Source organism: Pipistrellus hanaki (assembly GCF_964339955.1).
Source record: "Pipistrellus hanaki genome assembly, chromosome: 4".
Taxonomy (NCBI): Eukaryota; Metazoa; Chordata; class Mammalia; order Chiroptera; family Vespertilionidae; genus Pipistrellus; species Pipistrellus hanaki.
The window spans coordinates 95,380,768-95,401,807 of record NC_140506.1 but is presented as its reverse complement, the minus strand read 5'-3'; the positions used below and the strand labels follow the sequence as shown (position 1 = coordinate 95,401,807).

The window sequence follows — 21,040 nt, the reverse complement described above, 5'->3', positions numbered from 1 at the left end:
TTTGCTTTTTGTCCTTTTTTGGAAACGTCTCCTCTTTTGAACCCCCTCTAATCCGACCTCCCCCCTGTGCGGAGGGGCCGGGCAGCTGGAGAGGCGGGGAGAAGCAGCAGCCGGGCCTGCGGCCTGGCAGGACGCCCCCTGCCGGGGTGCGCAGGACGGGGTTTGCATATCTGCACGTGGTAGCGAGTCAGGCAGGAGGAAGTTTGCATATGTGAGTACAGGTCTCCACAGTCCCCACAGGAAGACGGACCACAGTCACAGTCTCACAACATAAGACAGGTAGTGCAGGGCGGGGCATCCACCCCTGTAAACGTGCAACACACTCGTGCGAAGGCTGGGTCCGGACCCAGCCCTGGGCCTGGGCTGGCAGCTGCTCGCCTCGCTCAGGCGGAGGGCAGAGCCCCGGCCGCGGGGGGCAGCTCGCTGGTCAGGGTGTGCCAGCGCTCCAGGGCCGCGTCCGGCTGCTGCAGGCAGTCGTTCCAGTGCTTCCGGGCCTCTCCCCGGGCACCAGCCCCCAGGGACACGCCACCTGCGGGGCAGGAGAGGCAAAATCAGGGCCCTGCTCGCCGCCACTCTGCCCGCCCTCCCTCCCTCGGCACCACCCAGCGGGCTCCTCCCTCACCAATGAAGTCGTTGGATTTGCCAATGTCATAGTCCCAGACGGTGACTTCCAGAGTCTTGGTGGCCAGAGCTGAGAGTTCCATCTCATAGAAAAACTCCTGGGACAGGGCAAGGCACACCTTCCGTGAGGCATTGCCCGCCCCCCGACCTGCCCGCCCCGCTTGCTGATGTCTGGTCCCTTCCCCACTTACCTCATTAAATTCTGGGTTGAGAGTCTTCTTCTTCACGCCTGTTTTGTGCTTGGATTTCTTATCCACGTCTGGCCTCAGGTACCTGCCAAGGCGGTGGGACAGGGGCAGCGGAGCAGGGTGGTCAGGGATAGGCCGGGGAAGGACAGGGCAGAGGTCAGGCTCCCTGGGGCGGGGGGGGGGGAGGGGGGCCTCGGCAGGGGGAGGCTCACGTCTTGACGTAGGGGTCAGAGTAGCCGTTGACGTCCATGGCGGCCAGGTGGGCGCAGCGCAGGATGCCCACCAGCAGCCCCCGGCGCGCAGAGCTGTAGCTGAGGCTCAGCAGGATGCGCCCCCGCTCCTCCAGCAGCCCAGGCCCCTGCTCCGCCTGCTCCAGCTGGGGGCAGACACCGGTCAGCCTGCACCCTCACCCCTCCCGCCCGGCGGGTCCCCAGGAGGTGCCTCACCTCCTTCAGGTAACAGGATATGCCTCTCAGCGCTGCCGACATGGAAGAGGGTGACGCCAGCTGAGGGCAGAGAGAAGGTTCTGGAAACCTGGCCTCCCCGGGACCCCCTCCCCTCAGCGCTCTACAGCCCCATACGGACCGGGACCTGGCGCTCGAGGCAGATATTAAAATGCTTCTTCTGCGAAGGCTTGAGGCGGCGGAGGGGGACTCGGATCTCCCCGATGAACTCGTTGTGGCTCAGCTTGTCCTCATCGCACACGGAGATCCTGCAGGAGACCGAGGTCAGTGCCCCTGGCTCCTGGGCCCCACTCCGGGAGCCTGGGCGCCCGAGCGGGGCCTGCTCTGCCTCCAGGACTCCACGCCTCATCTGTACAGTGGGCTGGCCCCTGTTCCTCTCCCCTCCCTCCACACTGCCCGGACTGTCCCTGACCCATCAGGATCTGCTCAGCGACTTCCGGAAGCCTTCACGAGTCTGGGGGACCCTCCCGACCCCTGCCTCTGGCCTGTGGACGGGGTCCCGCTGGGTGTGCGTGGGGTGTGCACTGGTGGGCTGGTCACCAGTTCCAGATGTGAGGAGCCTGGGCAGCTGGACAAGGCAGCCCTCCCGGAGCTCCTGTCCTGGTCCGCATGGAGCGGGAGTCGGCTGGGAGAGACAGACCGGAGATAACCGGTGTTTTCACTTCTGCTGTCGCCTCCCTCAGCCCCTGCACTTCCTCTGCGGTGACACGGGTCGCTGTCATGTAGGAATGGTCATTCCCAGCTCTGCCACTTACTAGCAGCCGCATGAGTCTGGGCAAGTCAGCCTCCTGACGCCTCAGTTCTCCTCTGTAAAAGGAAGCTGATGCTCACCCACCTCCCAAAGCCACCACAGGGTCAAGTGGAATGAAGAAACGTAAACAGGCCGGCCCAGGCTGGATGCCACGGGGCAGCCAGAGCAATGTCGTCCTCGTTCTCTAGCATCCGAAGTATGGGCCTGCCTTTCTGGTCCTGCCTCTGCCCGCCCTCCAGTCACCTCACACACAGCATCAGGTGACCTCTCCCAAACACAGCCCTCCCGGCCGGCGGGGCTCAGTGTGAGCATCAACCTCTGAACCAGGAGGTCCTGGTTCAATTCCCGTCAGGGCGCATGCCCAGGCTGTGGGCTTCATCTCCAGCAGGGGGCGTGCAGGAGGCAGCCAATCAATGATTCATATTCTCTCTCTCTCTCTCTCTCTCTCTCTCTCTCTCTCTCTCTCTCTCTCATTGATATTTCTATCCTTCTCTTTTCTCTCTGAAGTAAATAAAAATTATAAATTGATAAACACCTACAAAATTTTTTAAAATAAAACACAGCCCTTGACTATGCCCCTGCCCTGATGCAAACTCTGTCATGACTCCCTATTGCCCAAGAATAAAGGAAAGTTCTAGAAGCCTGGGTTTGCTGCCCTTCATTCCCTGTCAGGGACTGCTCTCCCCGTAACACCTCGGGGGTGACAGGGCAAGTTTCCTGTCCCTTAGGACTTCACTCCTTAGAGGTGTAGGGGGCAGAGCAACAGGATGGCAGACCTCCTGCACAGGCCTGGCCTGACGGGGACCAGGGAGCGCTCTCGGGGGGGGAGGGAAAGGGCGGGAAGCAGGGCCTCAGGGAGCAGTGGAGCTTAGGGTTGCGGGAAGAGAAGCCGGAAGCAGGGAGCACTCTCCCTGCAGAAGAGGCCATCGGGGAAGGATAAGGGTAATGGCGGGGGTCAGAGAGGGCAGTGCTGGAGGCAGCAGGAGGCATTTGGGGTGGCCTGCTGCCGAAGGGGATGGGGCGCCTCTGGTTGTACCTGAGCAGCTGAGAGGGGCTTCGTGGGAAGTAAACCAGCCGCGGAAGGTTTCAGTGCCGGCGGGGGGGGGGGGGGGGGGGGGGGGGGGTGCGGAGCCGGAACCTTTGGGAGCAGGAGGGGCCTCACCTGAGCACCTTGTGGCTGATGTCCTCGTCCGTGATGCCGCTGTAGGTCAGGTCCTCGTTCCACACGGGGTTCAGAGTGTTCCTCTGCGTCTTGGTTTTCAGCTTATTGGCCTGCGGTGGGGCGAAGGGTTCTCAGTGCATGTCCCCTGGACCCACAGGCTGAAAGCGGGGGGAGGCTGGGGACAGACCCCGAGGCTGCGTCACACGGGGGGGGGGGGGGGCTATTACCTTGCAGGCTCCGGGCAGCAGGTGCACCTTGACGTAGGGGTCGGCCAGGCCGTTGAAATCCATGGGCTTGAGGCCCTGGCGAGGAGGAGAGGACGGAGCAGTGAGCTCCCTGCCCTCCCTCAGCAGAGTGGGTCCTTGGGGTGTGGAGAGCCAGCCGGGGAGAAGGGGACGGGGTGGGGGCGTGGGGGGGGGAGCAGGGGTGTGGCCTGGGGGGGGGGCTGCCCACCTTGGCCCTGAGGATACTACAGTGCAGCGTGCAGGCGGCCTGGTCGTAGAGAAGGTCGAACTCCAGCGTGCCCAGCGTGGCTGGCGGAGAGAACGGTGAGTCCGCGCGGAGGCAGGTGTGTGAGCGCGCGGCCGGCTGTGTGCGGCTGGGAAGGTGCGTGCGTGTCAGCCTGCCAGCCTGTGTTGGGTTCCTGGTTCGGCTGCAACTGGGCTGTGTGGGTGGTTGTCTCAGGAGAAATATTGAATATTGAGCCTTGCTGAAGCTGTAATCGCCACACTGACTGCAGCTGTAGTGGCTGCGCCCACTGCTTCCCCCACATACACCCGGGGGGGGGGGGGGGGGGGCATTCCCTTCCCACAGGCCCCGGGCCCCCAGGACCCCCCTGGGCCCTTGGAGCCCCCAGACTCACTGGCATCATCCGAGTCGTAGCTGTCCACCTCGGCCCTGTCCTCGGGCGTGGTGGCCCCGAGGAGGGCTGCAGGGGGGGCCAGGGCTAGGGGGGCCAGCCGGGGAGGGGCCTCCCCGAAGCCCCCTCCGCCCCCGCCCCCTTCAGGCCCCTGCCCGCGGCGGGGGAAGTAGTCGGAGATCTGGCGGATGGGCCGGATGGGCCCGGGGCACACGTTGATGGCCATGTGCTCCTGGATGTTGATGGTCATGCGATCGCCCCTGCGGCCCCTCATGCAGCGCCGTGTCTGGGGGAGGGAGGGTCCAGCTGAGCCCCGTCCTGTACCTGTGGCTGCTGCTGCGGGCCAGCCTCGCCTCCCGGCTTGGCCCCTCTCTGGGTGTGGAGGGAGGCCAGCTAGGCCCTTGCTCCACAGGCGACTGCTAATGCCTCCCCCAAAGTCCGGGCCCCCCTCAGCCTTGGCCACTCACCGCGGTCCCTTTGTCATCTTCCAGCTCCTGCCCCTCATTCCTGGCTTCCATCCGCCCCAGGGCCTGCCGCTCCCCGGAGCCACCCCTGGTCCCCTCTGTCTCCGGGCTCTGCCCATCCCTCTGCAGCGGCGCTGGTCCAGCCCGGGGTCACCCACCCGTCCGGGCATTCACTTCCCCCCGCGCTCAGCCCCGGGGCAGCTTCTGCCCGGCCCCGCCCGCAGCCCCGCCGGGCCCCTCCTCGGACGCCTCCTCCCAGATGGGCTCCAGGGGCGCCAGCACCTGCAGCCTGAGCGGGCCGCCCCGCCCCCACCCCACCCGCAGCACCGCACACCGCACCCCGGCCCGGCCCCGGCCCCGGCCCCGCACCTGTGTCTGCGCCTCCAACAGGTGCCGGCGCCGGGGACGGCGGAGCAGGCCGGCGGCGGCTCGGGCCGCAGGGAGAGCGGAGTCGGCTGTGCAGCGGCGGGCGGAGAGCCGGGGAGTGCGGGCGGAGGGCGCGGGGAGGCGGGAGCTGCGGGCGCCGGCGGGGGGGCGGGGGGCGGGGAGCGGCGGGCCGGGCGCACTCGGGAGGCACACGCGTGCACACCAGTCACGAGCACGCAGGCCGGCCCCGCATCCCGCACAGGCACCCCCACACGCGTGCCCACGTGCGCTCTTACACAAGCCAGACCCGGGCGCCGCACACCCACCGGGAAACTTCGCGCGCACCCGCACTCACACCCGCACTCACACCCGCACACACGGTTCCCGGCGCGGGGTTCCCCAGCTCCCCCCGACGCCGCCCCCTGCGGCCCTCGCGGAGCCCCGGCGCCCGCGCCTTCCTCCCTCCGGAGTCTCCGGACCCGCCGCCCGCCTGGTTGCCATGGCGACGCGGGCTCTCTCCGGGTCCCCGGAGCATCCTCAGCCCCTCCCGCCAGGCCCTCCGGCCCGCAGCCGTGGGGGCGGGGCTGCGGGCCGGGCTGGGAGCCGCAGTGACCCCGGCTCCCGCAGGCCGGGAGTCTGAGCCGCCCGCGGCCCTGGCCTGGGTCTGGGGTCCCGCGCCCCCCGGGGGTTTCCGTCCGCGGAGGAGACGGTCCGGGCTGTGGTCTCCCGCCTCCTCGCCGGGCGGTTCAGTGCCTGCGGTGACCCAGCCACCCCAGGGCGGGCCCCTCTCCCAGGGGGGCGTCCCCTTGGGAAACGCGCCGCCCGCGCCGGCCTCCACCCGGCCAGCCCCATGCGCAGGGGCCCGGGCTCGCTCCGCACCCCGGAGCGCCGAAGCCTGTCCTCGCCGGTGCCTCTCCCCGGACCCTGCCACCTGCTGGCCTCCCGCCAGCTCTTCTCCTGCGCTCTCTGCCCCACGCCGCCTCCCCCAAAGCCAAAGTCCTCCCAGGGCGTCCCCCGCCCTTCAGCCCAAGACCCCGACTTCTCCACCTCACCGCGGCTCCTCTCAGCTCAGGAAGGTTGCGCGCAGTTTCTAGAACACCCGGCTCTCTGGACCCACCCGGGACTGGACCCGTAGGAGCCTCTGCTGGAGGGCTGCCCTCCCTCCGGGCCATTCCTACCCCTTGCTTCCTGGGAGCCTCCGGACACCCCCTCTGCCCCGGGGGCCTGTGCCGCCCAGGCTGGCCCTGGGACTCCGCGTGTCCTGCCTGCTTACATTTGTCACCCCCTTCCCCCGACTAAGTTGCTGGGCTGGCCACTGAGTTGGCCTCGCTAAATGTGGTTTAAAAGAGAAATGTGGCTGCACAGCAGTGTGAACTGTCTGCTTGAAAATGGTTAAGATGTCCTGTGATGTGGCCTTAGTCGGTTTGGCTCAGTGGCTAGCACTTTGCCCTGTGGGCCAAAGGGTCCGGGTTCGATTCCAGTCAATGTTGGTTGCAGGCTTCTCCCTGGCCCCCATGCAGGAGGCAGTCAATCAATGAGTTTCTCTCACACCAATACCTCTCTCTCCCATTCTCCCCCAAAACCAATGGAAAAATACCCTCGGGTGAGGATTTAACAACAACAAAAAGATCTATTGTGATGTGTGTTTTTAAACACGAAATTTTTAAAGAGAGAGAAAAACAGTCAAACTAGAGAGACAGCACTTGTCATCTACCAAATCACGAAATTCAAAGCATCGGTTAACTCACGATGTCAATGAGGCCGTGGGTAACTGAGCAGCGCCTGTGTGGAGGCTAGTCTGATGGTGACACGAAAAGGACCCAGACACAGACTATTTGACCCAGAAATGCCACTTCTAGGATTTTGTCATATATATGCATGCTGGTCCCATGAGCAAAATAATAGATACTGAAGGTTCTTGGCAATGGCAAAGGATTTGGAACAACCTAAATGTCCATGGGTAGGGGACCCGTTCAGTCCGTTATGACACAGTTTCACGCAATGAAATACATGCAGCCACTGCAAAGAAAGAGGCCCTTTCTGTGCTTGTACGGAATCCCCCTCCAGCCTCAGGTTAACTGGGAAAAGGTGCAGGACAGCACGCGGGGAATGCTTCCAGCTGAGGGGGGTACATGTGTTTGTTTATTTGTGCATAAATTACCTCTAGGCGGTACAGGAAAGGGATAGCTGTGGCACCCTCTGAGGAGGCAGCTGCGAGGCAGGGCAAGGCCAGAATAGGAGTTATTTCCAACGTATGTCCGTCATGCCTTTTGAGTTTTGCACCATGTGCATAAGCTTCCTATTCAAATGCATTAAAAGAACATATTTCCAAGTAAAGGCAGCCATTAGGTTTCCTCAGGGCTCTCTGGATAGGAAAGGAGCCGGGCTAAGGGAGATGCTACCATCCGGGGCCAGAGCCGGTGGGCCCGGCCGGGGGCAGAGCTGGGCCTGCAGTGAGGGGCGGGGCCAGCTGGGCCAGGGCCTTAGAGCCCGGACCCCTCTGCCACCGTGTCTTCTCCAGGGCTCCGTGCAGGCCCCGCCGAGAGCCCTGTCGAAGGGCTGGGCCCTGATCTGTCAAGAGGTAGAAAGGCTTTTCATCTATCCATTAAGTGAATAACACTTATCGAATGCCTCCTGTTTATTGATATGCTGTGACTATGGCCGGGATCAATCGTCTCTGGCTTCACAGCCTTGGAGAGAAGCAGACAGCACACAGACCAGGCCCTGCCTGAGACCGGGGCGGTGACGGGACGGCCAGGCGGGGTGGGAGCTCAGTGCACGCCCTCGGGGAAGTGCAGTCCCAGCCCCGGCCTGGAAGCTGGGAAGGAGGTCGCCCAGGCGTGGAGCAACAGTGCCCAGGCAGAGGCGCGTGCCAAGGCTGCGGGGGGCCCAGGAAGGGGAGCCTGGAAAGGTCCGAAGAGGTGAGTGGACAGGGCTGGGCACGTCTCCAAGGCCAGGGGAGTTCAGAATCCACACGGGAGCCACGGGAGCCACGGGAGCCACGGGAGGGCTCTCAGGGGAGGATGTGTGTTCCCGGTTGTTCTCCGGGGGAAGAGTGAACAGAGGGAGGTCACCAGCGCACAGGCTGTGGCCATGAGCTGGGAGAGACGTGGGGTTGGCTTCAATGAGGGGGCGGGACTTCCCGGGGGGAGGAAGTGGGTGGGTTTGAGGTTTAGGTTGGAAATCAAGCCAACAGGTCTTGATCATGGGTTTGTCAGAAGAGAGGCAGGGAGGGATCTGAGATGACCCCTGGGCTTTTGTGCTGAGCAGAGTGTCTGGAGGAACCCTGGGACCCTGGCCGCCGAGGAGAGCAGCAGCAGGTTTGGGGTAGGAGAATCCATCGGAGGTGTTTGGGGACCCACAGGCGCATGAAGCAGGAAGTCAGGCAGAGGAATCTGGAGCTCCGAGGAGAGGGCTGGGCTGGAAATATACATCTGTGACTCACCGGCATATAGATGGTATTTAAAGCCACGAGGCTGGATGAGATCACCTAGGGGACAGGGTATAGATAGCAAGGAGAAGGTCCAAGACTGAGTGGGCTAGAGAACAAGGAGTCCCGCACAGCAGTGAGCGTGGCCGGGGCGCGGAGGCAGGTTCAGGATGCTGAGCGGCAGGCAGGATGGATGAGAGAAGTAACCATTAGATGTGGCAAGTTCTGAGGTCACTGGTGGAATTGGTGAAAGTGGTTTCGGTGGAGTGGTGGGGCAAAGAAGGGTTGGAAGGCGTTGACAAATCCATCCAACGTGAAGGAGACGGCGAGGAGAGCCAGCCCCTCAGGTGCTCTCTGCGCTCCCATGTGCATCCCTGAGTTCTCTCCCCTGCGCGCCCTGAAGGCAGACGGGGGGCCTGTCATGACATCTAAGCCGCAATGGAGCCCAGCACACGGGAGGAGCTCGATGCCTGTATCTAATCGCTGGATGAGTGAACGAATGGATCATTCACTGCTTGAGTCGAAAGGGCCTTTTCGGGGAGAGAGGGCAGCTGTGGTCTTTTGAGGCAATTGAGGAAACTGCAAAATCCACTCCAAAAGCTGCCGGCTCTGAGCCCCTTTCCTCCCCGCTAAACTCCAGGAGCAGCTGCACATGGGGCCAGGAACCAGGTTGAGTCCCGGCTGCCCCTTACGTGCCTGTGACTGGGTCACTCTCTCTGATTAGAAGAGATAAGTGTAGGGAAAAGAGGCCCACGTGAGCCGGCCCTACAGGAGGCCCCCAAGGTGTTAGTTTCCCTCCTCTGTCCCCCTTTTCTCTCTGGGCTTATTATTATTATTATTATTATTATTATCATTATTATTATTATTATTTAGGAAGCAGAATATGACAAGTGCCTCCTCGTGCTGCGGCGAGGAGAATGAGTGAGCAGTCCATGAGGGAGGGGAGGTGCGGGTGGGGACCCAGTGCAGGAGGGAGCGGGCCTCATGGGCAGGCATCTGTGTGATAGAACCAAGGAGACGCTGAAGTGTCCTTGGGCTTGGGGAGGGCGGGACATATCTGTGACAGACAGTCCCCACCTGCCAATCAGAGGGGAGCTAACACTTTGAAGCAGACTAGGGCCTGGCAGAGTGAAGGTGGCTGCTGGGAAGTAACGAATAAAAGAAGGTTGGGGACAAGAAAGGGGAAATGGGATGGCCCTTGAGGGAGACCACACAGAGAGGGGAGCCCCCAAAAGCTCGGTGCATGACTGAGAGCTGCCTCGGGGAGATGGTCCCATGCCTGCCATTCCCCCTGCAGTGCCTTCTCCTGAAGCATCTGAGCAACTTGTGGGAAGCGGGCGGTGAGGGCCTGGAGCTGGGGAGGTGTGTCTTCCAGGAGCAGAGGGAAAGCTGGCAGGCAGGCGCGGACAATGCTGCCACCTAGTGGGGATCTCCTGTGACTTCTCCCAGCTCCCGGGCTGAGCGCTCAGTGCCAGCGTTTGGATGGGGGCCATGCCTGGGCTCCTGAGTCTGGGGATGTGAGGCCAGGGGGAGCCCCGGGGAGGAAGATGCACCCCCTGGGAAGTGCGTGCTGCCCACGTCACTTTGCCCACCTGTGCCTGGCCCCCTCCTCTGTGCGGTGGGGACGGTAGTGCCTCCTTCGCAGGGTTGTGAGGGTTAGAGGAGTCCACCTGCGGGAAGTGCTTGGAGGGGGAACGCATGCTCAGTGAGTGGTGGCCGATCCGAGGGGAGCTGACCGTGGGCAGCCCTGCCCCTTCTTCACAGGAAAACCTGCTCCTTCTCTACAAACACCGGCTCCCGAGCCCCACCAAGCCCTCCCGTTCCCACACTCTGGGCTGCCACTGCTCACCCCAAGGGATGGGGTTCCAACCTCCCCCTGGCTGACTCCAGGGTGGCTGGGGAAGGGTTCCAGCCCCATTCTCTCCCCCTCACCCAGAGTGTGTGGTCACAGGGCTCCGGCTGTGACATCACAGAGCCGCAGCCCGGGCACAGGAGCAGAGAGGCCATGAGCCTGTGGCAGTGGGCGAGGGTGTGGGTGTGGCTGGCTGGGCTGGGGGCCATTGAAACAGGTGGGGAGCGGTGCTGGGGGCCTTGGGAAGGAGGAAAGCTTGGGGGGAGGGATCCATGCCCCCCTCGGGGCTGGGAGGCCAGGCTTTGGCCTTTCCCTCTGCTCTCCACACCTCTCTGCCCTCCACCCCTCCAGCGTGGGCCTCCTTGTGGGGAGCTCAGCTGATCTCTGAGAAGTTCCCGTGTGGCCTGGCGGGCCAGGGTCTGCCTCGGCCGCGTGGGGAGGGGAGGGCGGGTCTGCTCGGCTGGTCACAGCCGCTGCCCTGCCCGCAGCGCCCGGCCGGGACGGCGCCGAGGCCTGGGCGCGGGGGGCAGAGGCCCGGCTCTTCCTAGACAGGCCCGACTTCTTCGACTACCCGGACTCCGACCGAGCCCGGCAGCTGGCTGTGGCCCGCCTCATCGGGGAGAAGCCCGTGGTCTTCGCTCGGCCAGGTAGGAGCAGCCTGGGGGGCCGCCCGTCCGAGCCCGGGCTGGCCCCAGAGGAGCACAGCGCCCCCCGCCTCGTCCGCAGGGCCCACCCCCACGCTCTTCCACCACATCCTGGTGGGCATCCTGACCGCCGCCGCCTTCTTCCTCCTCTTCAAGCTCTGCACACACATGTAAGGCTGCCCCCCGCCCCCCCTTCCTTGTGGGCGGCCTCCCGCCTCTGACCTCCGTCCTCCCAGGAGCTGCCAGAAAGGGGCCTGAGGAGCCAGCCGGCCCGACGCCGGGCCCAGCGCGCAGACCACCGCCTCCCCCGCTGCGGAATAAACGTTCTGCTTTTTTCTCCTCCGACTGCTCGGTGGCTGACCAGCCGGGGCCGGCCCTGTCCCGTGGTCATTCCCGCTCTCCGTCCCCCGCCTCCCCCCCCTCCCCCCCTCAAAAACTGGGCCGGGAGGCCGGCGGCGTTCGCGGAGATCGTCTTTATTAGCGGTCTGGAAGCACCTCCCAGGGTCCCCACCCCAGACTGGAGGAAGCCTTGAGGAGTCTGTAGCACCAGGGACATGCCAGGGCCTGAGGGCAGGTGTGCAGCCTAAGCGGGGAGGGACCCCCGCACCTGCCCGGGGTGCTCAGCGCGGGGAAGGCTGGGGGAGAGCAGCCGCCGCCCCCAGCAGCCTAGTTAGAATTTGGGTGAATAAATAAGATCCCTCAGCCTGGCCTGTCTCCCTGGAGAGGAGCTGGGGCCCAGCCCCGAGCAGACCCCGCCCAGAGCAGGGAGCTGGGGGGAGCTACAGCTGGGGTGGGGTGGCCCTGGCACCCCACATTCTGGTTCCTGGTCCCCTTGAGTCTCCATCAACCTCCCCACCGCCCTCAAGCCTTACAGGGAGGGGAAGCGGTGCCCCTGCCTCTGCCCTCGCTCCTCAGGGCCCAGGGCTGTGGTCAGAGAAGGGCCAGGCCCTCCCCCGCCCCTGAGCCCTGCCGGCCTGCACGCACCCTGCGGAGTCCATCGTCAGTCCGGGCTGCCGGGCTCCGGGCTCCACACCCCCCGCAGCAGCCCCGGAGCCTCGTCCCCGGGGGTGATGGGGTGGGGCTGGCGAAGGGCGGGCGGGGTCCCCTGGCCCCCTCAGTCCCGGGCCGGCGGGGGCGAGGGCGCCGGGGAGCGGCGGGGCCGGAAGAGGCGGAAGGCGCCGCGGCAGATGAGGAAGAACCAGTAGAGCTGCGGCGCGAGCAGCAGCGCGGCGCCCAGGTTGACGTGCGCGGGGAGCGCGCGGGGCACGGCGAGCAGCGGCAGGCCGGCGTGGCGCCCGTAGGCCCAGTACAGGTAGGGGAAGAGCAGCACCCGGCAGCACAGGAAGCTGAGCAGCATCAGGGCGCCGTTCACCTTGTGCAGCAGCGTGTGCTGCAGCTTGTACTGCGGGCGGCGAAGAGGGGGCGCTGGGTGAGGGCTGGCTCCGCCCCGCCCCGCCCCCTCTGTCCGGGCCCCGCCCCCTGACAGCCCTGCCCCGCCCCTCTGCCCTCCAGGCCCCGCCCATGTGCTCTCCAGGCCCCGCCCCCTGCCAGCCCTGCCCCGCCCCTCTGCCATCCAGGCCGTGCCCCGCCCCTCTGTTCTGGCCCCGCCCCAGCCAGCCGGCCCCGCCCCGCCCCCGCCCTCTCCTCTCCCGCAGCTCTAGGCTCCCAGACCGGACACCACGCCTGTCCTTTCACGACCCCCTGCAGGTTCCTGCAAGCGCCTCCCTGCGGGCCCCACTCCCTCAGGGCCCTCTCACCTGGATGAGGATCTTGCCGAGGCAAACGAAGGGCGTGCTGACCTCGGCCATCAGCAGGCAGCCCAAAAAGTAGTCCCCCTTGCCCTGACGCCACACCTGCGAGGGGAGGAAGGAAGCACGGCCACCTTCCAGATGCCTAATGCCCAGAGCCTGCACCCCCGTCACCGCACCCCCTCCCCGCACCCCCCTCCCCGCAACCCCTTCCCCGACCTGCCTCACCGCACCTCCCTCCCCGTACCCCGCACCCTTGTAGGGGAAGCGGTGTGCGGTGTGTCACACCGGGGAAACTGAGGCTCAGACACCTGCAGCCGCAGCTGCTCCAGGCCCCACCGCGGGGCGCGGCCCCCCAGGCCCTCCTGCTGCCCGGGGCCCGGCTGGTGTTCAAGACACCCGCCTGGCCCTCCCCCCGGGGGCCCTCCCCCCGGCCTGCCCGCGCTGGAACCCGGACCAGGGCCACAGGCTCCCCAGTGCGCACGCCGGACAGGCCGGCCGGCCGGCGCCACTCACCACGGAGAGCGGGAAGCACACCAGCACCATGACGGCGTGGTGCAGCACCATGAGGAACTCCTTGTGCAGGTAGCCGCGCGCCACGGCCCACGTGCTGCCCGGGCCGCGGGCCTCGCCCTCGTCCCCTCCGTGCCCCTTGACCTGGTGCTTGTGCCAGTGGCAGAGGAACATGGCGTAGATGTCATAGATGAAGTAGGGCACTGCGAACTGCGTGTAGGCGGAGGAGAGCCAGTGTCTGTGGGCAGAGAGGAGGAGGTGTCGGGAGGAAAGGCCCGGGCTGACGCTGATGCCGGGTGCAGCCTGTGAACCGGCCCCCAGTGCTCTTCACAGCCCGAGGCGGGCGTGGGCGCTCGGACTGCCCATGGAACCAGGTCAGAGGGCGGAACCGGCTGGGAGTCACGCCGTCCCGGCTGGAAAGCAGCAGTGATGAGATTCAAACCCAGACAGACTTCAAAACGCATCAGTTTTTCATATCCATTCATTCATTCATTCATTCATTCATTCATCTCTCTCTGCAATATGGTGGGAGAAGAAGGGCAAGAGGGAAAGCAGAGGCAGACAGAAAACCAGCTCAGCAGGATGTGGAAGGCATGGGCGGTGAGGGCACACGGGGCGAGAGCGATGGGAGAGACCATCTTGGCTGGCACTGCCTAGTGGTAACGTGCAGGCACCATCCTAATACTCTAAGCCTTTCCCTGCACAACTGGCTCACTCCCCCACAAAAGCCCTCTCAAAGGGGGTGTGGTATCCCCTCCATTTTACCAAGGGGAACAGAGCGGCTAGGTGACCTGGCCGAGGAACAAACTTAAGTCTGGCCAAAACCGGTTTGGCTCAGTGGATAGAGCATTGGCCGGTGGACTGAAAGGTCCCAGGTTCGATTCCCGTCAAGGGCATGTACCTTGGCAGCTGATCGATGATTCTCTCTCATTGATGTTTCTAACTCTCTATCCTTCTCTCTTCCTCTCTGTACAAAATCAATAATATATATATATATATATATAATATATATATATATTAAATATATTTTATTGATTTTGTACAGAGAGGAAGGGAGAGAGATAGAGAGTTAGAAACATCGATGAGAGAGAGTCATCGATCAGCTGCCTCTTGCACACCCCCTACCGGAGATATGCCCGCAACCAAGGCACATGCCCTCGACCGGAATCGAACCCGGGACCCTTCAGTCCCCAAGCCGACACTCTATCCATTGAGCCAAACCGGTCCCGGCAAAATATATATTTTTTAAAAGAATTTACATTAAAAAAATGTAAGTCTGGTTCCACAGGCCTCCCTCGCAGCCCACTATGGCCTGGAAGACTCGAAGCAGGCACGGCAGGCCAGCCCCTGGGCGCGGCCTGTGCCCCTGCCTTCCTGAGTGCGGCCTGAGGTCTGTTCTCTCAGGGACAGCCGGGCACCGCGGAGAAAACGCTGAGCCAAAGGAGCCGAGAGCAGAGCCAGTCCTATGCACTCCGAGAGTAAACAGAAATGAAAAGTGCATGATATGCAACTCTGCCTTTTTCTGCGGGAGTCAGTGCACTGAGTCCTTTCTCTTAGGCCCGTGGTCGGCAAACTGTGGAGTGCAAGCCACATGCGGCTCTTTGGCCCCTTGAGTGTGGCTCTTCCACAAACACCACGGCCTGGGCCAGTCTATTTTGAAGAAGTGGCGTTAGAAGAAGTTTAAGTTTAAAAAATTTGACTCTCAAAAGAAATTTCCATCGTCGGGCTGTTGATATTTGGCTCTGTGGACTAACGAGTTTGGCGATCTCTGTCGTAGGCCCCACAGTGCTGTGACGGCCCGAGGCGGGGTGGGAGGTCAGAGGGAACTGGCCCCGCTCAGGGGAGTGACAAAGCCGAGTCAGCCAAGAAAAGGCACAGAGCCGGGCTGAGACCAAACGTGAGGAGCTGCTGCAGGGGAGGGAGGGAGACCTGGAAGTAGACTGGGGGGTTGGTGGGGGTGGGCTCGAGCTGAATGTAAGCACTGGGGAGCGAGTTCTGGGGGAGGCAGGTGATTTCAGGAAAAGAGAGGCTGAGACCCTTGCGGGAGCGTGACCAGGAGGAGAGAGAAGGAGCGGCTTAGTGACAGAGGGCAGAACGTGGAAAGGCATCCAGCAGCTGAGAGAAGTTAGAGCCTGAGGGCCAGGAGCACAGGCTGATAGGGGGCGGGACCACTGACTTTTAGGGGATCTAAGACCCCCCTCCCCCCGTCCCTGGGCAGCAGCGTGGAGCTTCACACCCAGACCCACCCGCTAACAATCAGGTGCTGGAATGGGAACAGCTGTGGCCCCTGGATTAGCCCTGACCCCCCCCTTCTACCTGAGGATTAGAAGGGGAGGGAGAAGAGGAGCGAGGCCGGAGGAGGGAAGCGGAGGTGACCTCTGCTGGGAGGCAGGGGAGATGTGTGAGGATCCAGGCTCATTTTGGGACTTCGGAATGGAGAAGAGGGGGCGAGGGCCAGAAGCTCAGTCACCGGGGGGAGTCTGAAGAAAGAGTTACGTATCAGTGTCTGTGAGCCAGAACTGCGCTAGACACTGAGCACACACAACTCAACTCCTCCCGCTGCCTGTCCACGCAGGGATGTACCTCCATCCACAGATGAGGGAACTCATCTGCAGGGAAAGATGGGGCACCCCTAGTTCAGGCTCATCCAGACAGGTCCCTGGGGCTCAACAGCCACCACAGAAAGGAGGCAGGGCCCACAGTGAAGCTGGGGCGTCGTCAGCACCCTTGCAGGCAACTCCAGCGCAGCCCATGGGTCACCCAGAGCTGGCCCGTCAGCACCATGGACAGGGGCCCTCTCCTTCCCACTCTGGCCCCACCTCTCAGGCCTGGGCTTTGGCAAGCACCGGGCACTGCAGCAGCTGCCAGTGCCAAATTTTGACCTCTACACACACACACACACACACACACACACACACACACACGCACGCACGCCACTAGTGGCCTTGTTTTTGTCATCTCTCCTCTCTCCCTCATGCATGAAGCTGGGGCTGGATCCCTGGGCTCTGGGAGGAGGTGAGGGGTGAGCCTGGCATGAAGAAGGAGGCAACCCAGTTAGTGCTGGTTGGAAACAGGGTCTGGAGGGTGGAGGGTGGGAGGAGGTAGGGGGGGAACCTATGATAGAGAGGCTTGGAAGCCCAGGGGCTGCTTCTAGAATCCCGTTTGATCCCGGTTCCTTCTCCGGCTGGTTCTGACCTTTAAGGACAGGACGTGGATAAATTTATCCCTGGGTGTTGAGTTGCAGCTGTTGCAGTTAACTTGCTCAGGCCCAGCGAAGGGCTTGGGGACCACTGAAGGAGTCCCCTAGCAGATCTTAGGGGTCACACACACACCCAAGATGCTGGAACTCGGGCAAAGGGGTCTCGGGCACTCACTGGTCATCAATGATGTGCTTGCAGGAGGTGGAGACGATGTAGCCGGCGGTGGAGGCCATGACGGCCTGGACGGAGGACACCAGCCTGCGGAGGGAGAGGCAGCGGCGGTAGAGGGAGTGGACACACCCTTGGCTTCTCCCCTTTTCTGTCCAGTTGCGATGCCTCGGACTTGGTTCCCTCTCAGGTCCCTCCCTGCCCGTCTCTTCCCAAAGCTGCCTGTCCCAGGGCTCAACGCCACCGCAGCTCCTGCCTTTGCCCAGCGGCCACTCCTCAGTTCCTCCCATCCCTGGCCGCCAGCTTCCTCCCCTGGGCTGTGACACAGAGTCTGTCTTCCTCCCGGGACTCAGGGAGGTCACCCTGGGGTGAGGCAATGCTGAGAATGTGTGGCTGACAATGGCCCTTGGGGGGGGGGGGACAGCACAGGATGGCAAGGGGAAGCCCTGGGCCTGCACTTGCACCACTCAGCTTCCCTGTCATCATACTGGTCACCAACTAGTCCCTCCGTGACCCCAAATCCCCCCCCCCCCGCCACTTTCCTGCTGTAGCCTTAACTGCCACCGTGCTCCCCTCCCCAATGCTGGCCCTTAGTCCAGACTGTATGGAGTTCTACCTTCCATTTGTCTGCCCCTTGTCCCCCCATGTGCTACACATGCCCGGAGCAGCACACAGCTCTGAGGCCCCGGCCTCAGTGCCCGATCGCTTGTAGGATGTTCTAGTCACATGCTGATCCTGTTGAGGAGCCTGGGAGGGTGAGTGAGGAGAGGAAGAAAAGCAGTCTGAATGCGAGTAGACCAGATGGCCGGGTTTGGATGAGGTCTCCTGGGACAGAGTAAGGCGGTGAGGAGGGAAGGAAGCTGGGAGGTACGGCCCACGGACCCCTCCAGGAGCCCCCAGATCCCGCCAGGCCAAGGGCCCACGGAAGGACGGGCTCCATTCGTCCTCACGAAGCCCGAGGAGGGGAGCGGGGCGGGGGGTGCGGTTTACCTGGCGGAGACAATGACCGCGTCGGCCTCCTCCCAGCGCAGCTGGGGCAGCCGCTGCAGCGTGTTCTTGGAGAGGAGGAAGAGTCCGGGGAACACCACCCCCCCGGCCACCAGGGTCAGCATGGTGGCTCGGCCGCGGGCGGGCGGGGAGAGGAGCGGTGGGAAGGGACGGAGACGGAGCTGCGGGGAGTTGGAGGTGGAGAGAAGACAAAAAGCCAGAGAGGGGAGAGAGGGAGAGGGGCACAAAGGGGCAGGGCGGGAAGGGATGGGGCAGGGAGTCAGGCCCGCCGGGGGAAGGGAGTCGGGTTCGATGGGGAGAGGGGTGAGAGCGGGAGAGGGAGGATCCCAGAAGGGGAGCCGGAGAAAGCCAGCGGAGGAGGGAGGAGATGCGGGAGGACTTGGTGAGAGCACGGAGAGGGAGAGGTAGTGGAGGAGCAGGAAGATGCTGGTGGGGGAGGGGAGGGAGATCCGAGGCAGGTGGGAGGGGGGCTTACATGGAGAGGCTGGGAGGCCCGAGGAGGCGGGGTGGGGGTGAGGGGTGGGACCGTGGGGCCAGCCCTGAGAGGCAGGGAGGGAGGGTGGGAGGGGAGAGAGACAGAGGAGCAAGTGGTCAGCGGTCAGCACTGCTCTCCCGCCTCTCGCCGCCGCCGCCACAGTCCCCGGCTGCCCCGCACTGACGCTGCGTGGGGCATCACAGAGTGCCCATGCCCAGCCCCCTGCCCCCTCGGCGGGAGGGGGAGGGGGAGGGTAAGTCACCAGCGGGGGGAGGGCGGGGGGAGGGGTGGGGAGATGATGGCACCGACCAGACACCAAGAAACCGGACCTGCAGTGGCGTCTCCCCATGCAGCTCTGAGCCACAGCCGCGGCTGCGACAGCGATGGGGGGAGCGGAGACCGAGGGAGGGGGAAGCCCTTAAAGAGACAGCGGCTGCGGGCAGGGCCAGGGGGGGAAAGGTGGCCCAGGGTTCCTCGGCAGCGGGGCTGGGGGCTCTGAGCCCCCTGATGGGCAGATGCCGCCCAGCGTGTTTCTCAGTGGCGGTTGGGGGCCCAGCTTCGGAGGCCCCCGGGGGGTGATAGAGGACGCCCTGGGGAGGAGCAGGAGAAAGCGGTGGTCTTGCTGTTTTAAGGAACAGATAGAAATGAAAACACTTCAGCCGAGACCGGTTTGGCTCAATGGTTAGAGCGTCGGCTTGGGGACTGAAAGGTCCTGGGTTCGATTCCGGTTGAGGGCATGTGCCTTGGTTGTGGGCATATCCCCAGTAGGGGGTGTGCAAGAGGCAGCTGATCGATGACTCTCTCTCATCGATGTTTCTAACTCTCTATCTCTCTCCCTTCCTCTCTGTACAAAATCAATAAAATATATTTTAAAAAAAAAAAAAGAAAGAAATGAAAACACTTAAACACAGGCCCCGGGCATCAGTGATCCTCCCCGAGACACACAGGAGAGGAGCAGGAACCTTTCCCTGCGAGGTGTCAGGACGGCGGCAGGTTCCAGAGGGAGGAGAAATGCTGCCTCAGGAAACCCACCTGGAGCCCTAGGATGCTCCGGCCCCCGCCCCCCAGCCCCCTAGTCACCGGTCACTCTCTCTCTCTAGGTTATTGTGCTCTTCCTCCGAGGCTGCACAGGACAGCCAAGCTCCGGGTTGGAAAGGCCCTGGGATCGGCTGGTGGAAACCCCTCATTCAGCTGTAAGGAGCCCGGGCCTCCTGACTTGGCCAAGGTCATGCCGCAGGTCAGGAGCCCAGCCAGAACCAGGCTGCTTCCTGCCTTCCCATCAGGCACCCAGCCGTCCTGTGGACTTCTGCGTGACCTGGGACCTGCACCCAAACCCCTGGTCTCCACCTGCCCTGTAAGGTGCCCCTCACTAAGACCCCCTACAGTTTGCCTTGGCCTGTCCAAAGCCCTTCCACCCCGCCCTCCCACCCGGGTCCAAGAGCTGGGATTTGCTATTGCACGCTGCCCCCTAGTGGCGAGCTGCGGGAACAGACCCTCAGAGGTGTCTGGCCTTGGCAGGAATCAGGGTTCATTTCAAAAACAACAGTGGTCGCAGCTTCCTGACCTCAGGGCTTCCCTTAAGCGGACCCAACTTGGAGAAGGTTTGCTGTGGGCTCAGCACCCGGCAGTGACTTACGGCATTCTCATGCCATCTTCCCGGATGGTAGTGCCCTTGTTTTACAGACAAGAAACTAGGCTTAGAGATTTAAAAAAAAAAAAAAGAAAACTTGCCCAAGACAAAACAGAATTGGCAAAACTGGCCGAAACCGGTTCGGCTCAATGGATAGAGGGTCGGCTTGGGGACTGAAAGGTCCCGGGTTCGATTCCGGTCAAGGGCATGTACCTTGGTTGCGGGCACATCCCCAGTAGGGGGTGTGCAAGAGGCAGCTGATCGATGACTCTCATCGATGTTTCTAACTCTCTATCTCTCTCCCTTCCTCTCTGTACAAAATCAATAAAATATATTTAAACTCTAAGTTTCTATCCATCCTTCATTTGTCAGCTGAATCATCATTAAAAACAAACAAACAAACAAAAAAAAACAGAATTGGCAAAACTGGATTTCAAACCTACGCTTACACAACTCCGAAGGGAAAGAATGGCAGAGCTGCACATAGGTGCAGAGCTGGGGGCGGTGGGCAGTGGCGAGCAGCCGTGACTGCTCAGCCCAGGACCACAGGCCCGGCCACGGAGCGCGGCTCCACGCCCGATGATGGGGTGACGTAGACAGCGACAGTTTTCTGTCTTCCAGGAACTCACTGGACGCCCAGGCAGATTCCGCCCTGCTGCCCCCTCTCCCTCCGACCTCAGGTTGGATGGCAGTTCGCGTGTATATTACGCTTTGTCAAACAGGCCACAAGTTCACAGCACGAGGCCCAGCCCGGCCTGCAGACCTGCTTTGCCTGGCCAGTATGGCATTGCCGACACAGTGATTCCTGAAGTTCTAAGTTATTTGTCAGTGTTTGGAAATTAGGAGAGTTCAACTAAACATGCAACTTCTTTTAAGAAAGAATCAGAAAAAAAAAAAAAAAGAATCAGAAGGTCGGACATCGCTGGGCCCACATTTTAACGCCATCATGTTTGGCTGGAGCCGAGCAGCCGCGGCCCGAGCCCTCGTCCTCCCTCCAATCGGGAAGTCCCAGCGAAAGTCCCTTCTGTTACTTGCAGGAGACTGCAACCCCTGCTGCACACACATGATTCATCTGACCCTCCGTGTCTTCGTGAAGAATGGAAGGTGGATATTTTTTTAAACATGTTTTTATTGATTTCAGAGAGGAAGGGAGAGGGGGAGAGAGAGGGAAACATCAGTGATGAGCGGGAATACTCTACTGGGACCTCCTGCACCCCCCCCCCCCCCCCCCCGATTGGGGATCAGGTCCAGGACCCTGGCACGTGCCCTGTCAGGGAACCGAACCTGTGACCTCCTGGTTCATAGGTCAATGCTCACCGGAAGGTAGGTATTCTTATTAAACCCGTTTACAAACGAGAACTCTTACTTGGATGCCACCAAAACGGCCTCTGGTCTCGGCATGCGCAGGCTGGCGTGGCTCTGCAGGCCCCAGCAGAGGAGGGCGAAGGTCAGCGGGAAGAAGACGCAGCCCACCAGGAAGAGCAGGGGCATGCCTGT

At 62.7% G+C, this 21,040-nt stretch overlaps 3 protein-coding genes across 5 annotated transcripts; 1 reads left to right on the top strand and 2 right to left on the bottom strand.

The window, feature by feature from the left end:
• Position 1: 1 nt before the first annotated feature.
• On the bottom strand, positions 2-4,648 carry DOC2A (double C2 domain alpha). 2 transcript variants are annotated; one of them, XM_084881857.1, is made up of 11 exons: positions 4,513-4,648; positions 4,049-4,331; positions 3,640-3,719; positions 3,414-3,488; positions 3,187-3,296; positions 1,395-1,521; positions 1,256-1,315; positions 1,022-1,185; positions 813-894; positions 623-719; positions 2-529 (listed from the first exon to the last, which is right to left on the bottom strand). In XM_084881857.1, the coding sequence occupies exons 1-11, from the start codon at positions 4,561-4,563 to the stop codon at positions 384-386; spliced, it is 1,275 nt and encodes a 424-aa protein (XP_084737983.1). In that variant the 5' UTR covers positions 4,564-4,648; the 3' UTR covers positions 2-383. The 2 variants fall into 2 exon arrangements, with proteins under 2 accessions (XP_084737983.1, XP_084737982.1); XM_084881856.1 differs by having other exon boundaries at positions 239-529; positions 623-894; positions 4,513-4,627.
• A 5,662-nt stretch (positions 4,649-10,310) lies between these two features.
• LOC311621767 (fertilization-influencing membrane protein) lies at positions 10,311-11,073 on the top strand (the record flags this gene model as incomplete). The annotated part of the gene is made up of 4 exons (XM_084882144.1): positions 10,311-10,374; positions 10,646-10,804; positions 10,884-10,971; positions 11,038-11,073. 4 exons carry the CDS (start codon positions 10,311-10,313, stop codon positions 11,057-11,059), a joined length of 333 nt encoding a protein of 110 aa, XP_084738270.1. The 3' UTR covers positions 11,060-11,073.
• Positions 11,074-11,763: 690 nt separating this feature from the next.
• On the bottom strand, positions 11,764-21,040 carry TLCD3B (TLC domain containing 3B). 2 transcript variants are annotated; one of them, XM_084881251.1, is made up of 5 exons: positions 20,910-21,040; positions 16,437-16,520; positions 13,066-13,300; positions 12,559-12,654; positions 11,764-12,203 (listed from the first exon to the last, which is right to left on the bottom strand). In XM_084881251.1, the coding sequence occupies exons 1-5, from the start codon at positions 21,032-21,034 to the stop codon at positions 11,916-11,918; spliced, it is 828 nt and encodes a 275-aa protein (XP_084737377.1). In that variant the 5' UTR covers positions 21,035-21,040; the 3' UTR covers positions 11,764-11,915. The 2 variants fall into 2 exon arrangements, with proteins under 2 accessions (XP_084737377.1, XP_084737376.1); XM_084881250.1 differs by lacking the exon at positions 20,910-21,040 and adding an exon at positions 17,421-18,286.